Consider the following 18,241-nt stretch of genomic DNA (forward strand, 5'->3'; position numbering starts at 1 on the left):
AAACAATAAAGACTTACCTTAATCGTAAAATGAAGCGGAAGATATGCAGTAGAAAGTAAACTTTAATTAAAAATATGAATTACGCTTTTGAGAAAAACTATAAAATGGATCTTTGGTTTTGTTTTTCTGTCTACATTTTTCAGCCAACTTTCTCGACTTGAAGTAAACATTTCAATTCCTTTTCAAAGGAAAGTTCAATCTTAATAAATGCTGTCAGAGTTTTTATAAGCCCACCAGCGGCCGAGCGGTAAAGTCGTTGAACGCTGGTAGTTCGGTTCGAGGTTCGAATCCCGCGAACGGGCTGGCTGCATGGGCGTTTTCGTGGTTTTCCCCATGTGTAACGTGTATACGAGCCAGTTTCCCTTAGAAAGTCCTCCACGAAGGCATCCCTTCCTTAAGGCAGATAGCCCTCGAGTGCTTTGCCGTAATCTAATAAAACCAAACCAAAACCAAACCAGAGTTTTTATAAAGCCCATTATAGATTAGAACGCTTAACAGTCAGCCTCTGTGTTCTCTTCCGAAATCGATAAGGTCTCTTCTTTTTCATCTCAGATGGTTTTTAGGCTCTAGTGTAGAATTGGGTGCCCCTTCGATTAGCGACATTTTTTTTTTTTTTTTTAAATTTTGGCTATGAAACCTCACTTCTGGTTACCATGATAGTTTTAACGTTGTTATAGCTTCCTGATTTTATTTAAATGAAATTAGATTAATGTGTACATGGACAAATTTAAGGCAGTGCGCAATGCCTAGTTTGTGCAATTCTAGGATGTTTTTTTCAGATCGATGTGTACATGGACACACAGTTTGTACAATTCTTTGACTTCTTATTTTGGTTTTGAGTAGTGGCCATCTTGAAATTGTGCCTTCCTGGCGCCGATCTTAGCGTCAAAAAAGAATCGCCAAAACCAAGGGGCACCCAATTGTAAACTTTTACGGGTTTTTATTATGTCATCGTCGTTCAGTTTTCCACAGACTTTCAAGTCTTCATCTACCTTAACATAATCAGAAAAAGTAACGTTATCACATTTAAATATTTTGAATTCAGGAAAAGCTGTATCGATGTCATCACATTCTTCGATATGGTTCTTTTCGGCGTGCATGAATTTAGCATGACGAAAGCAGTTAACTAATTGCGCTTTCTTTAACAGCATCCAATGCGGCTTATAGATAATTTATAGCTAGTTGTCAGCAGAGTAATGTCGTAGTTTTCACCACATTCTGAAGAAGAAATTATTATAAAAAAGTCTCTAACGATAATTAGTGCAAAGGGGCTTTGTCCCTGAAGGACTAATGTTTTCGTTTTCCGATTTTGCGTTGAAAACTTTAAAAGTCTGTATCACTTTTCAAATCGTTTCCACCAAATATTATTGCCCTGTATTATATTTGAAGAAATAAAATAATCAAGAATCTGTATAAATGTATATATGTTTCTCGCATTGTGATAAAACAACGGTACCTAGAGCCCATCCAATTTTGAATGACGTAATCCTACTGCCAATATGGGCATCTGAAAGCCCAAATTTGAAATTTAGAATTTGTTTTATTATCGATTTCATATTTTGTAAAACTTTGACGAATTTTTGATAAACAAAATCAACGATTTAAAAGCGAGCAATGGCAACATTCTACCGGGGGGGGACCTTTTTATCTCCAGCGCGCGGAACTGTGTATCGGAAATTCTACAGATGTGCTGGTTTTAAAATTATTTTGTGACATTGCTGTTGAACTAAATTTTATGGTTTAAGTGCAAAGAACATGATATTTAATAAATAAGGGTAACACACAAAACGTTAAAAAAAGGATCCTTTAGACGTAATTTAAAATCTGAAACCTTTCAGTTTTTTTTTTTTTTTTTTTTTTTTTTTTTTTTTAAGATTTTGGATAATTCCTGGATCCATTAGTTGTAGCTTCGCAGTTGTGTTTGGCGATAAAAATTCAACCTGTATGGAATTTAGGCAGATCCAAATATAGCTTATAGCCAGGCCATAAGCTGTTTGATATACCAGGCCCTTTATAAATCTGTTCTAATAGATTTTAATACTCTTTATACTATATTTTAATTTTGGGGGGGGCTAAGCTATAGCTTGTGTAGCTTATACGTAAATCCGGCCCTAAATAAAAAAAAATGAAATTATTGAATCTGTTGAAAGTTACCGAACGATTTTATTAAAATAAAGAAAAAAAGAGAGCGGAATCTACTAAGGCTTTGAACTTAACTCGGGAAGACTTCATGCTCTGGCAGCACTGAGGAATCAACAGCTGATTATATGTATTTAATCTATGAATAATAATCTTTTTTTTTTTTCTGCATTATGCAGTTTTAATCAAATAATCGGTTTCAGTCGTGCTGGATTATTAGATTTTTGCTATATATTGTTATTTGGGGGTTATGCCTTTTCTCTTTAATTTATTTCTGTAATTTGGTAGCTTAGAAAATAGAAAACTTTTGAAGGTGCTGAAATTCATGACCAATTTTTAAATAAATTTCTTCTCTCCTTTCCTTCAGTTTTATTCTTTAAAGCATCATTTTGTGGGCTAATCTCGTATATTCATTCAGCGTTTGTGTCTCAAGGTTTGGATCGGTGGTCACTTATCACTTTGACTTCCGTCTACATTCATTATTAAATTTCGTTGGAGCTTCCGCTTCTGATGGTTGCGGACAGAATTTCCGTCGCTGGCGGTTTACACGAAAACCTCGGTTCATTTTAAGAGTTTATTGGTAGCCTTAGCTTTGTATAAATAGCGCTTGTTCTATAAGATTGGTTTCTCTAAAGTGTTAAAAAATTTCTGCGCGATATATTGTGCAGTTTGAATTGAAGACTGAGTCCATGGGAAGAAAAGAGCTGTCGTCACTGAAGACATCTCTCAGAAATGGAATGGTATGAAATTTTTTTTAAGCATAACCTATAGAGAAATGTGTCTGTAAAGTGTGATAAACGATACTGTTTCAAAATATTTGTACTGAAACTGCCATCAGATTCACAACCTGCTTCATTCTTACCAATTCTTACGTGAAGAGCTTCAAGTTCTTTTCTTTGATAGAAAAATGCGTCAAATAATTTTCTGCCGAAAAATATATGCGCCGACTTGATACTTCCAACGGAAAAAATACTTTCGTCGTCAGCTCTTTTCAACTATTGTAAAATTATTCTAAGCATAAGATATGTAATTTTTAGTTTAGTTATTTTAATATACAAAAAGGCCGCTCAAATGGTATAGTGGTTAGCGTGGCTGACTGCCGAGCCGAAGGGCCGTTCGGCACTGCTGTCAGCGACGCTAACGGCCTTGCCGAACCCGGACGGCACGGAGAAGGCATGTGTATTTGTAAATGTATACGGAAAATTTGCTTCGGTTATTGTTTGAAAAATTTGCCGATTTCTGTAGAGTATCTTTCTATAAAAGGCTTTATCCATTCCTTTATACATTCCTTGATGCATAATGATACTACAGTCAAAAGTCGTTAATTCGGACACCCATAATCCGGAATGATCTATAATCCGTACCTCAAAGCTACAAACTTTCTGAGCATGCGTCGCGTTGACGCATGCGCGTAAGATTTTTACGGCTGCGAATATGCGTGTGCGCATGCGCAAAATACGTTTACAAATGCGCGTTTAATGTAGAACGGACGGTATAAGCTAAGCTAAAATTATCTAATTCAGTTAATGTTGCAGATTGCGTTGTTCCTTAATCTTCGAATTGGATCCGGCTTATTATTTTTTGCAGACTGTTAGAGCAATTTTATAAAAGTAAGCTTAAACTTTCGATAATGTCAAATAGAATTTCTGATATATATACTAATATGTAAAGGATCTACAAAGCGAAAGTATGTTTCGAAGTCCATTAAACAAAAAGTGGAATTGCTGCAAAAAATGGATAAAGGCATATCTTTTGTTTATCTAACCATTCCGAAATCTGTTTATCAATTTCACGCTGCTCGGCGGCGGGGGGGGAACTGTCAGCACTATCCTTATCTTCAGGGCAGATGTTTTTATTTTATTTGATGCTTATAATTCCTTACTAAATGTAGTATAATCTCGATGTACTCCGTCTTTGATATGATTTAAATCAAATTCCTCGTCATTATAATTCGCTTCCGATAGCGAAGAAAGTGACACAGAGGTTATTGATAACGAAAAAATTTCGATTGACAAATTAGTCGATATTCTCGACACAGCAATTATAGGACTTGAACAGCGGAACTTTGTAAGTGAACAAGAAATTATGTCTGTTTATAGAATTAAAGAGAAAGTATTATCACATAAAAAACGAAGCAACCTAAACAACTTACATTGAAAGAAATGTTTAATAAAGTAAACAAATAAATATTAAGCTTTTTTTTTTTTTTTTTTGTTTTTGTAAATTTTGATACCCTTTAGATCATAATTGTTCTTTATTTCATAAATTACGGTTTCATATTTTTAATTTTATAATTTCTGCATGTAATATTACCAGATTTAAACTAATGATCTATAATCCGGAAAAATCGATAATCCAGAATCGTCGAAGTCCCGATGAGTCCGGATTAAAGTTACCCCTGATTTGTGAAAAATGAGTTTGCTAGAAAATTGTAATGCTAAAATTTAGTATAAATTTAAACACAAATTTTATGTAATTTTTTTACGAGTTTTTAAAATTTAAAGATTTCTTTCCTATACAGAGCAATGTGAATGATATTTTAGCTCTTCTTTGGATTGTGAAGATTTTGTTGGTTACGCCAAAAAAGAGTACGACTACAAGAGAGTATGATAACACTTAATAATATTGCATTTAATTCAGGCGCATGAACTATGGTGACATGTACAAGAATTGAGGTGCTCCTTGATTTTAAGCGTATTTGTAAATATAAATTCATATTTTTGTCTTTTAAGACAGGATGTACAATAGAAACAATTATTCATCACTTCATTATTGTGCACTGAAATGTTACCTCATCAGAATACACAAACTAATATTTTTCTTATTTTTGAGTAAATTAAAAGTATAAACTAAATAAAAATGTATTTCATTGTTTCTGGGCTAATTTCTAGAATGGTATTCTGCAGCTTTCAGAATTTTATGCAAAGCAAATTTTTAGTTTCGAATATAGTATATATGGCATATAAAAGAGCAGGAATAAAAACTTTTTATTCATAAGTGTTAAATCCTTTTTAACTAGAAATTTTTACCACCCCCTTGTTTAAATTATGTAACATTCTTTGCAATTTTGTGTATTGCTCATATAATATAAAAATTAAATCTTGCAAAAACGTAAAATAAATTCAGTTCATAAAAATTGGTCAAAAGATTAAGTTTATGCTGTTGATTATGAAATTCCAATTCCTGAAATGAATGCTTTTAATTGTTGAGCATATACTTCTAATAAAAGAAATTGTTTCTCAGACTTAACTGCACTTAACTATTTTTTAAAACCATAATTAAGTTTATTTGAACTTTTTTTTAAATTAAAACGGTTCTGAAATTTTTTATAAGGGAAAAAACCACCATCTGTTCCGTAAGTTTTTATGCCCCTGTCCATGTTACAGATCACTTAAAACTTAAGTTAAAAAATTACATTCAAAAATGAAAATGTTATTCATTCTTTTTATTGCAAAAGAAACTTTTGTTGTTATAATGCTTTTAAGTATCCAAAGCTTGTGTCTTTAATTAAAATTAAAGAAAGTCAACTTGTTGGGTAATAGCCATTATAGACGTTGGCCCCTACTTATTATTATTTTTACTACTTACTTTATTATGGAGGCACCTAATGGGTGAGCCGCCGTTGCCTCCTATGAAAGAACAGACAATTTACATCCATGCCGACTCCGGGATTGGAACCCGGGCCTTTCGGTACGGCAGCCCCTTTCCCGAATGGGCGGCGTTTTTCAGAAATTGGATCTGATATTTTCAATAGGATTCTGTTAGTTAATTCTATACAGTTTCTGTATAAAAACTATTCTATACAAAATTCTTTATATGGAACCTTTAGAAATTGTACAAATTTCTATAGAATCTCTGCACAAATTTCTATAGGAAAAATAACTACACATAAGAACAGGGGTTCTCAACTAGGGAAGAATTGCCCCGTGGGGGGATTTCATAATTTCATTGGGAAATGCGGGTAGCTTTTTATTTACCTGCTAAGTTAAGTGAATAAAGCGGGCGCAGCCCGCGCAAGAAAGCTGAACAATGGTAGTTCTGTCCAACTTACGAATCCCGTCGAGCAGGCTGGCTGCATGGAAGTTTTCGTGATTTTCCGCATGTGTATCGTGTATGCAGTGTCTTCTGGATGCATATGTGAATAAAGCCGGCGCAGCCCGCTCAAAACTGAATAACACTGTTAGGTCTGTCCAACTTTCGATCCCGGCGTACAGGTTGGCTCCATAGGTGTTTTCTTGATCTTACGCATGTTATCGTTTATGCAGTATCTCCTCCATGCATATGTGAACAAAGCGGGCGCAAACCGCTGAACACTGGGAGTTCGGTCCAACTTTCGTGTCTCGGCGAGCGGGCTGCCTGCATGTGCGTTTTCGTGATTTTACGCATACGTGTATGCAGCATCTTCTGGATGCATACGTTAATAATGCGGGAGCAGCCCGCGCAAAGGCGCTGAACACTGGTAGTTCGGACCAAATTTCAAATCCCCATGAGCAGGCTGGCTGCATGGGTGTTTTCGTGATTTTCCGCATGTGTATATTGTATGCAGCATTTTCTGGATGCATAGGTGAAAAAAGCGGGTGCAGTCCGCTGAACACTGGTAGTTCGGTCTAACTTTCGAATACCCGCGAAAGGGCTGGCTGCATGGGTGGTTTCGTGATTTTAGGCATGTGTATCGTGTATGCAGTATATTCTTGTCGTTGAGTACTGGTAGTTCGGTCCAAAGTTCGATCCCGGGGAACGCGCTGTCCAACTTTCGAATAAAGGCCAATAACAGCGGGCTTGCCCGCTAGTTGAAATTAAAGAAAGTCAACTTGTTGGGTAATAACCATTATAGGCGTTGGCCCCTACTTATTATTATTTTTACTACTTATTTTATTATGGAGGCACCTAATGGGTGAGCCGCGGTTGCCTCCTATGAAAGAACAGACAATTTACATCCATGCCGACTCCGGGATTGGAACCCGGCCTTTCGGTACGACAGTCCCTTTCCCGTCTGGGCGGCGTTTTTCAGAAATTGGATCTGATATTTTCAGTAGGATTCTGTTAGTTAATTCTATACAGTTTCTGTATAAAAACTATTCTATACAAGATTCTTTATATGGAACCTTTAGAAATTGTACAAATTTCTATAGAATCTCCGCACAAATTTCTATAGGAAAAATAACTACACATAAGAACAGAGGTTCTCAACTAGGGAAGAATTGCCCCAGGGGGGGGGATTTCATAATTTCATTGGGAAATGCGGGTAGCCTTTTATTTACCTGCTAAGTATTTATACTCTTAGTACTTTTATTTACCTCTGAAGTTTTAGTTTATGGATATAAAAAATTACTTTTATTCAAATTTTGGTAATTATGAGCATTTTCGATACTTTCTCTTGTTTGTTTAATAAAACATCTTAAAAATAATCTAAATTTAAATAACGATATATATATTTTTCGAGTTTGGAAAAGGGGGTGATCGTCTAGTTGTAGTGAAAGGGGTTTCATAGAGGAAAAAAGGTTGAGAATCACTACTATAGCATCTTTATGCATAACTATACAGAAGCTATAACTAAAATTTTGTAAAAGATCCCTGACGTAGTTTAGAGAAAATTAGGACATAATTTTAAAGAAATTTGAACATTGGAGATTTTTGTAGAATTTTATGAGACATTACGAAAAGTAAGGGAGGAATTGTGATATCACTTGTATGTAATAAAATCAGCTATGCATATAAAGCGTGTTTAATAAATTACTGTGAATAGATGCACGTGTTTTAATAAATTTCGCAATATTATACTTGAGGGAGGGCAGTTTCTATAAATAACTATGGCGGAGCGATAAACGCTTCTTTATTACCTGTTAGTTACTTTGCCTGCATACTTTCCTATTGATTGGTGACGTTACTGGCACATTTAACGGCGACTTTTACTTAAACCGGCAACCTTTTTAGCGAAATATGTGCCAAAATTGCCATTTCTGTGTCGGTTCGAGACCGTACTGCTCGTATGGTATACACCGAATTTTTCCCGTTTCCTCCTGTTAGCGCACGCTTTCTTTCTTGATGACATTTTATAACACGAATGAAACATCAACGTGTTCCTTCTTTACGCATGGTTGCTTCCTTCATTATTTAGTTCATATAGTATTTTTGATACTGCCACGCTGGAATTAAAAACACTAATAGTTTTTGAATATTTACTATCAAATTGTGAAAACACGCCAAACTAAGTATACATCTGTTTTCTTCAATCTCTGTATAGTAAGTAAACATTGTTACAAACTTGTAGAATTAATTAAACAAGTATTCTTGTGTGAATTCGAAGCGCTAAATGTGCTTACTAGTGAAAAAATACATGGTGTGCGCCTTTGCTTATCACGTGGGTCATTACACTAAATTCGGCTATTACACAGAAACTTAAAAATGTCATTTTTATATGTATAGGGTAAAAAAAAAAAAAAAAAAAAAGTGTCATGCTAAATGAGTATCCTCATAAACGTTGAATTGGGTGCACTGACATAAAGAACAATTTAAATTGTGCTGAGTATTGAGAAGTGTTGTTTATTTCTAGTAATAAGCATTTTGAAAAATTGCTAAGTGATTACTAGTAAACATACTTCAAGATAAGTAAGAGGTGCTTGTATAGTTTGACTTAAACTACCGACATTTTTATTTCAGAATTTTGTTATCATAAAGCTGTGATATTCTGAAGAAATCCTTCTTTATTAGTTTTATTGGTGCAATTTGCATATTAGATTCTTCCCCCCTTCTATTGAAACTTAGATTGCAGCTTTTTATATCAAGCAAAGGTTGCTTATAAAGAGTGTGCATAGAACATATTCTGATTTGAATTTTTAGTGATCTCTGAATCAAGGTATCTTGAGTAAATTATATTCTTTATAAAGTAATGCTATTTTTCGTTCATGATTTGAGCTAATCTGTAAAGGGTAGTGTTCCAGTTGTGTTATTGGCTTGCATATAAGATATCTTGAAGTTTTAAAAGAATTTTATTTATTTATTTTTTTAAAAAAAGCTCGCGTGTAAGAGGACTTTATATGTAGAAGCTTAAAATGTTAAAGGTATCTTATAAAAAATGAAATTAAATATTCTGAATCACACCTTGTTGCAAAACTGAGGAGATGTATAATATTTTAATGTAAAAGTTGAGTAATATGTTATGAAAACACCTTCATATTTTCATTTAAATTTTAGGCCTCTTGTATAAGAGGTTTTTTAAAAGGACATTTTCAGAAATAGTTTTTGGGTAGTTATGGTATGTCTCTCGTTAACCAGAAATCTCAAGTATATTTTTAGGCAATATGATATGTGTCTCAGGATTTTGTTTTTGAGCTAGAAATCTCAAGTAGGCCTCTTGCATGTTAAATTGATTACCTTAGTTTATACTTGCATAGAGTTGTTTATAGATATCACTTAACATATTTATTTTGAAATTTTGGAAGGTTCAGCCTTAGAGAGATGCCTATTTTAGTTTAATTGGAGAATTTTTTGTATTTTAAGAAAGCTGATAAGGATTTTTCTACTTTAAATAAAAGTATCTTATTTAATGATATAATAAAATATCTTATTTAATGGTATCTGTGGTATAATTTCATTAATTGCAAAATATGTGATATAAACAATGTGCAATTATTATTTTCCATATAACTTTAAATGTAAATAATAATGTAACTTTTAGTAAAGATTAATAATGTAATAAATAGAACTTCTAACAAAATTTTGAACAAGGATATTTTTTTGCTATGTTAGCGATATAATAATTTATAATGATGTTGGTACCCCAACCATTTCCTATTAGATGAAATATTTCTTCATATGCTTTTTTCTAATTTCTGTTATTAATGATTTCTTTTAGACTGGGTTATCATTTCCATATAATCTACATCTTTTTTCACAAAAAATAGAAATATATATATATATATATATATATATATATTTAAGTGGATTTTCTATGATAGTTTTCGTTATTTATTACCTTATTTATAGTTCTAACTATTCTGAATAAAAAATGAAATATTTTGAAATGTATAATCATTGTCAGCGATATTTCAATTCTTGTCCATTCTTTTAATTTTAAGCATGACTGAAAACATTTTCATCAATTTTTTTTTCCTTTTAAATCTTGCACATAGCAGTCGCACATAGTAAGCTGGAAATAAATAAAAATCTGTGCTGAGTTAAAATTTCTAAAAATTACTTGTTCTAGAATTTTATTTTCATTCTGGGTATTATTTTGAAAATAGAAATGATTGACTAATTTTAGCTTATTTCACTTGGATAAAATCCAAGTCCATCTTTTCCATTTTGCCGTCGCAAACGATAAAGTCCCCAATTACGGTACAACTGATCCAAATGGAATATCTTCGCTGGTAACCTTTTACGCTTTATTTTCAAAACAAGTGGCAGCTTTTTCTTATCAGATTGATTGTTTCTTTCAATACTGGCATACAATTACATAGAATTTTTACCAGATAGTTAAATTTTATACCCTAAGACCATTTGCGGTAATTAAGTCAATTAGGATGCAATCATGTAGCTCACCTGAAGGCGAAAATGTAGGAAAGGCAAAATTAAGGGTTAAATTCATCAATTCTAATGAGAATGCATTAGCGAAGTAAAGCACTGCATTTTTACATAATTTCTAAATAAGCTATTCGTACGAATTGAAATAATTCTTGTATTTATACTTGTATTCCAAATTAAGATTTAACTTGAAATTAATGTAGACAATTACTGAGAGAATTATATTTTTGTAGCGTTTATGTCAGATGAGATCACTTTGGGTCACGTGACACGAACCGTCAAATCAGGATGTTGAACCATGAAAGCATAGTAAATTCTTTATTTAATTTCTTTTTACAAATGTATTGTCTTTATTTATTGGCTTTTTACAAAATTTTAAATCATATTAATATGTTTATGTCTTCAAAATAAAAAATTCTTAGAACTAAAATTTTTTATATGTATACTGTATGCTGACGGCAACAAAGTCTGCTTAGCAAGATTTGTGCCGGCGAAACGGAAAAATACTCCCACACCTTTGGCGACAAACTGAGAAAGTGCAGAATCACCCACTGCTTCGCACATTTCTCAAAAATTACCAACTTGAAAATAACAAGTCAAAAAATTGCACAAACTCGGTAGCCATGTACACATCAACCTATTTTCACTTAAAAAAAAAAAAAAAAATCCCAGAATTGCACAAACTTGGCATTGCACACTCCCTTGACTTTGTTCATGTACACATCGATATGTGCCATATCAGTGGGCACACCAAGGGTGTGGGCTGTGCTACGATCCAACCTTTCACTTGCATTATTATTTTGAACTGATGAGACGAAAGCTCTCTGGAGTGGTTTGGTGATAGGAAATAGATTTGTCCTCTTGGAGCACTATTTGTTAAAATTTTGGGTGAAGCTGTGCACTTATGTGGTAGTACACTATAGGTTCTTCTACTGTTAATGGTGAAATTCTGGTGCACCTTAGATTTTACTTCCTATCCTGCTTAGTCAAATTAGAATCTCTTGTTCTGTTTTGCCTTCAAACATTGGAAGAATTAATAATGAAAATGATTCTAATCAATTATTCAATGAAACATCTCATGACAGCACAAACAGTTTATTTTACAATTCTAATAAGTAACAACTCTACCTTCAACATCTCAGACAACACTCAAAATATAAATGGCATAAGATAATATTCATTATTTCTCAAATACACATGAAATGCAACTCAAAGCCATTTTTCTCATTTTCTAATAAAAAGAACAAGCTCAAAACCTAAATATAAAAAACCTCCACCGTTGCCATTCATAATTTTCTAAATTTCATCAAAGATAATATTAGATGTTCAACTTGACATCCCTCATGTTTCAGTAGAGGGTAAATCATGAGGATTAATAAATATATTGATTAAAGGTGAAATAAATAATTTGTTCTGATAATTCCAAAACTTTAGAAGTTATTCAAGATTTATCATTTTTGAGCACCATGAGCAATTTAAATTCTTGTAAAATTCTTATAAAGCACTAATTTTATCAAAAAAAAAAAAAAAAAAATTCTGTATTCATATAAGTTCTTAATAAAGCATAGGCATTGTGGTTCTGTAATTCCATTATACTCCTCTCAGTCATCTGTGACTAACATTTATAATGAGATGAAAAGTGCAATAATTTGTTGGCATGCTGCCTGCAGGAAAATTGTCGCCTAATCCAGTAGTCTCAAACTCTGATTCTATTATGCACAAAAAACAGCTGACAGGCCACACACTTTTTACCTTTTTCTTTTTTTTTTACAAAATGAGAGTGAATTTATATACATATATATGTGTGTGCATATATAAGTATTCTGGTTTCCAAAAATTAAGGAAAAAAATCGCAATATTGCATTTAAAAATAAGCCACTCCATATCAAATTTCAGTATGTTGTTCAGTAAGAGTTTCCGAATAAAACTGCAGTATGCAAATTAATGGCACTGTAATTGAAATGCGCCATCTGCAACAAGCATAAAATTTCATGTTTGAAAGGAAGCCTTCAAATTTTGCCCTGATACTGAGATATGAAATGTGGGATAGCCAGTTTGTAATAATGACCTCCAGGCATCATTTGGCTGAAGAACTGCTGTGGAGAGCTATTGGTAGACTAGAGATAGGGCAAAGTCGGACAGAAATGGCTAGATGACTAAATGTCAGCCCTTCTTAGTTCATAGACTTTGGCAACAATTTCTGACCACAGATTTGGCATCAAGGATGTTCAGCCAAACTTAACAATGATCGCTAATGACCGATATTTGTTATGGGCACAAAAAACAGAACCACAACTCCAACTCATCTCGGATCCTCCCTTCCTGCAGCCACTAGAAGGTTAGTGTCAATGTCAACCATGCATAGAAAGCTTCACAAAGGACCTCTGCATGTGAGGCAGCCAGTCATGTGTGTGCTGTTGATGTCACGTCATAGAAGGGAACATTTGAGATGGGCATATCAGTTTGTCCACTGAATGGCTGATCAGTGGAGGTCTGTTCTCTTTGTGCATGAGTTTAGGTTTAGCATCCAAGGCAATAGTAGGCATTATTTGATTTGGATAGAACCCGGGACCCATGTATTATCCATCAGACTTCCATGAAAGAGATACATACAGAGGAACCAGTATGTGTGTTTGGGGTGGTATCTCTTTGAGTGGATGTACAGACCTCCATGTCTTTCCACATGGGACCATGAATACTTAGGCCTATAGAGATGACATCCTTGATGCTTATGTATACCCTTATGCTGGGGCAATAGGTGATGATTTCCTGCTACATGATGACAATGCTAGACTGCACAGGGTCCTCATCATCGGTGATTATCGTCAGCAGCAAACAATTCAGTGCAAAGAGTAGGTAGCTTAATCACCGGACCTAAAACCTATCGAGCATGTCTGGGATGTTTAGGAAGACATATAAAGCTGCTCTCAATCCTTCTCTTTAGACCCTTGCCACCCTTGCAACTGCATTGCAAGAGCAGTGGCTCTCACTTCCTAAGGAACTGATAGACCACATAATTGACAGCATCGCACATGCTGTATGTATTGTAGGAGAGATCTAACTCCATATAAGGTAATTTTCGTATACCAAACTGACACATCCGATTTGCTCATTTTATTCATATACTATTAATTGCTATAACATCATAATTGTCTGGTAATTTCTTTCCATGTTATTTGATACCGTACTATGTTTTGTGTACTGTGGTTCAGTTTCATTAAATTCTATAACTTTTCTATTTTATTTTCTTTTATATCTGTAACTTTTTTAGTAATAATCATTTTTGTGAATTTTCCTTAGTTAATGATAACCAGCATATGTGTATGTATTATGCCATTATATGCATGGATATCGTTCCTTTACAATATGATGTTAGCATTTGACGTGTGTGTGTAGATTGCTGAATGTATTTGGAAATTGTCCGTTATTTAATTTATGGCAAACAAGGTTTAATAGAAAATTTCTTTTAATAATATTTAACTGTGGTTTCTGCAATGTTTTTCTGTAGGCTTTGTCTTTTATTTTTCAAACTTATTAAATTTTCCTTCTCTTCCTGATTTCTTTTGGTTTAATTTTGATCTTTTCATTAGGTGTCTAATACCTTACATATTTATCAAAACATAATAAGCAATAATAATAATGCAAAGGGAAAAAATTCAAATTTATATTTATTTTTTTTCTGAAATTTAAATTTTAGTACATGCAAGAAATCTTTCTGGGTTACACTGTACAATTCAAGCATATTGACAGTTAAATGTTAAATTTTCAAACTGACATTTATTTCAGGTACTATGTTTCTAATGTATTGAATTAACTACTAAATAATTTTGGTACTACAGTCAAAAGTCGTCAATCCCGACTCGTCGGGACTTCGGCGATTCCGGATTATCGATTTTTCCGGATTATAGATCATCAGTTTAAATCTGGTAAGATGACATGCAGAAATTACAAAATTAAAAATATAAAACCATAATTTATGAAATAAAGAACAATTATGATCTAAAGGGTATCAAAATTTACAAAAAAAAAGCTTAATATTTATTTGTTTACTTTATTAAACATGTCTTTCAATGTAAATTGTTTAAGTTGCTTCCTTTCATGTGATAATACTTTCTCTTTAATTCTATTCAATAGACATAATTTCTTGTTTAGTTACAAAGTTCCGCTGTTCAAGTCCTATAATTGCTTTAAATCATATCAAAGAAGGAGTACATCAACATGAAATACTACATTTAGTAAGGAATTATAAGCCAAATAAAATAAAAACATCTGCCCTGAAGATAAGGATAGTGTTGACAGATCAACTTCCAATTCATTACGCGTCACGGCGTTTCCCCCTCCCCCCGCCGCAGAGCAGCGTGAAATTGATAAACAGATTTCGGATTTCGAAACATACTTTCACTTTGTAAATCCTTTACATATTAGTAAATATATATCGGTAATTCTATTTGACATAATCGAAAGTTCAAGCTTACTTTTATAAAATTGCTCTAACAATCTGCAAAAAATAATAAGCCGAATCCAATTCGAAGATTAAGGAACAACGCAATCTGCAACATTAACTGAATTAGATAATTTTAGCTTACCTTTTACCGTCCGTTATACATTAAATGCACATGCGCACACATATATTTGCAGCCATAAAGGTCTTACGTGCACGCGTAAACGCCTCTGCGCGTGCGTCAAAGCGACGCATGCGCAGAAAGTTTGTAGCTTTGAGGTCCGGATTATGGGTGTCCGAATTAACGACTTTCGACTGTATTCCGTTTTGAGGACTTTAAAAAAATTGTAGCGAAAATGTATGCGCAAAAGAGCCAAATTTAGCAAATGCGCTCATTTAACAGCGTGCCAAATTTAGCGTACATTTCAGATTGCCGATTTCAGATTGCGTAAGTTTATATAGTTTTATATTTCTTAAGACGCCATTGAAATACTAGGTTAATTTTTAAATTCTTTTTTGATTTTAAATCCTTTTTTGTTATCCTATGGATTTAACAATTTGGGAATTTCCCATGATGAAAAGTATGCAATAAAATTTTGGGTAAATTGCAGAATCACCCACTGCTTGATGCGTTTTTAAGAATTGCACATAATTGGTATCCTTGTACACATCGACCTATTTTCATATGTTTAGCAATTTTTATATAAATTATAATAATGATCTGAAATAGTTATTTACTCTTATGCTTCCATTCAGTCATGTTTAGCCTTTTTTATATAAATTATAATAAAAAAAGTATTATATGAAATTAACCTTTCATCTAAGTTAAAACATCAATCTTAGATAGTTATTTACTATTATACTTCCTTTCTTGCGTTAGGCTTGCCGCAATTATTTTTAGCAGCACTGTTATCAACAATAGTTTGGCGATTTTTTACGGCCCTCAAAACCGAAAACTAGTACCATATTTTTTTTTTTTAATTAGAAATTAACAAATTGTATGAAAACTTTCCAAATTTACATCAAAATTTTTCGAAGTGTGACGAAATGAGAGAATAAATAATGACAACCCTCTCTCTTTTATTTATTAAATCTTTCTTTGACATAAACACATATATTTGTATGCAGACAATTATAAACTTCTTAATTTCTTATTGATGCTTTAGTTAATCAAGTTCTTCAGACTTACTAATTTTTAACTGTTAAAAACATATACTAACTATACTTCCAAAAAAAGCGATTATTCTAATTTCAAAAATTCGTATTGAAGGTATTTATGTTTTGACAAGGGTGAATAAAGAGTTAATCAAATCTATCTTCAAATCCTTGAATAAGATTTAGATCACTTTGGTAAATTAATTTGCTCTGTTTTGTATTTTTCTAGTGTGCAGTTCATTTATGTTTTAATAGTAATGAGAATAATGTAAAATTGGACTAAAAATCTTTGAAATTAATACACAAATCTTTCAAGTTCTTGTCAAAATTATGTTATTTTTCTTGCTTATTTTTGAGATTTTTCATTTAAAATAATAGGGCAGGATTTAAGATGTAGGACATGTATTCATGCTGTGTTTCCTGCAATTGGAATTTAACTTTAAAAGCACATATAAACATACATGTTAATTATATATTTATTCTTTTCCTGGAGCTCTTTATTAGGAATATTTAAATGTCTCACGAAGTCAACAATAAATGCTCACCTGTCTATCATTATATTGCTTATTGATGATTTTATTTATTTATTAATTTATTTTTGTGTCATTAAAATATTTTATTTCATGTATTACATCAAATAACTGTTTTGATACAGCTCTTCAACCATACTGCTTCACCTCGTTATACTAAATAATTTCTCTGTACTCACTTTCAGTTTCTTCTAGCAGTGTGACAAATTTAATGATTCAGAACTCATTCTAGATAAAAATTTACTATTTTAGTTATTATTTCAATAACGTCGTCCATCTGCAAACTTTTGGAACCATATTTGCTACAAATACATAATAGATATATAAGGATGAGCCATCCAAATTTTGAAATTCAAATCTGTTAAAAAAAAAAAAAAAAAAAAAAAACAACTAATGAATATTTTTTCAAAATTATGAGTTTATTAGACAGATTGTAAATTTTCATCTAAGAATGAAACACAACATCATTCAAATGACTGTTGTGGCTGGCTTGACAATACCCCATCCAATCATCCCAATTTTTCTGTACATTTTCGATTGTTTGGGATCCACTCGCATGAATGGCAACTTTGATTTCCTATTTCAAGGCATCGATCATCTCTGGGTGGTTGGCGTAACACTTATCCTTCAGAGTTCCCCAGAAAAAAAAATTCCAACAGGGTCAAATCACAGCTCCGATGCGACCAATTGACAGGAGCATTTTGATTGATTACTCGATTTCCAAACACAGTTTGCAAAAAATCGATGGTTACATTGGCTGTGTAGCAAGTGGCCCTCTTCAATTTTTGGAAACAAAAATTCATTTAGCATGGCATGATAATGCTCTCTATTGATCGTAACTGCAGCTCCATGCTCATTTTTGAAGAAAAATGCCTCAACGATACAGTCAGACCGAAAACCACTTTAACCCAATTTGATATATATATTTGTTGTTGGGAACCCTTAAGGATAAGTGATATAGAGACTATTGATGCCTTGAAACACAAAATCGAAGCTGCCATTCATGTGACTGGAGCGCGAACAATCAAAAATGTACCGAAAAATTCGGTTAATCAGATGGGGTACAGTCATGGCAGTCATTTGAATGATGTTGTGTTTCATTCTTAAATTAAAATGTCCAATCTTTCTAATAAACACATAATTTTCAAAAAATATTCATTAGTTTTTTTATAGCCGATTCAAATTCCAAAATTTAGATGGTCCACCCTATACATGCTGTATATGTTGCTCATGCACCACCAGTTTGAGATCGCTGGCCTAAACCATTTAAATTGAATGGGATAATTAATAGTATAGAACTAAATTTTGAAGAAGTGAAAAAGGATCAAAGCTTAGTTGGTGACAGGTAATATTAATAAAATTCCTCTTTCCCTTCAGATTTACTTGATTGAGAGTTCTTTTACAGATGTTGTGTTCTGTGAACTTAATCACTGCATCATTAGAAATATACTGA

The 18,241-nt window shown here is 32.9% G+C and overlaps 1 protein-coding gene across 6 annotated transcripts in view; it reads left to right on the forward strand.

Annotated features, from left to right (window-relative positions):
• SPoCk (secretory pathway calcium atpase) overlaps nucleotides 1-18,241 on the forward strand; it is a 253,313-nt gene that overhangs the window by 87,112 nt on the left and 147,960 nt on the right. Inside the window, exons 1-2 of one of the 6 annotated variants that reach the window (XM_085825759.1) lie at nucleotides 8,087-8,382; nucleotides 10,896-10,971. The exons of 3 other annotated variants lie outside the window; for them this stretch is intronic. In XM_085825759.1, coding sequence (XP_085681885.1) covers nucleotides 10,951-10,971 — 21 coding nt within the window. In that variant the 5' untranslated portion in view covers nucleotides 8,087-8,382; nucleotides 10,896-10,950. Of the gene's footprint in view, nucleotides 1-2,760; nucleotides 2,880-8,086; nucleotides 8,383-10,895; nucleotides 10,972-18,241 lie in introns of those variants that run through there. 2 more of the 6 variants (XM_085825758.1, XM_085825760.1) reach the window with 2 other exon arrangements.

The sequence above is a fragment of the Stegodyphus dumicola genome, chromosome 10 (assembly GCF_044657685.1).
Source record: "Stegodyphus dumicola isolate Sdum_Otavi_A_Nest chromosome 10, ASM4465768v1".
Lineage (NCBI taxonomy): Eukaryota > Metazoa > Arthropoda > Arachnida > Araneae > Eresidae > Stegodyphus > Stegodyphus dumicola.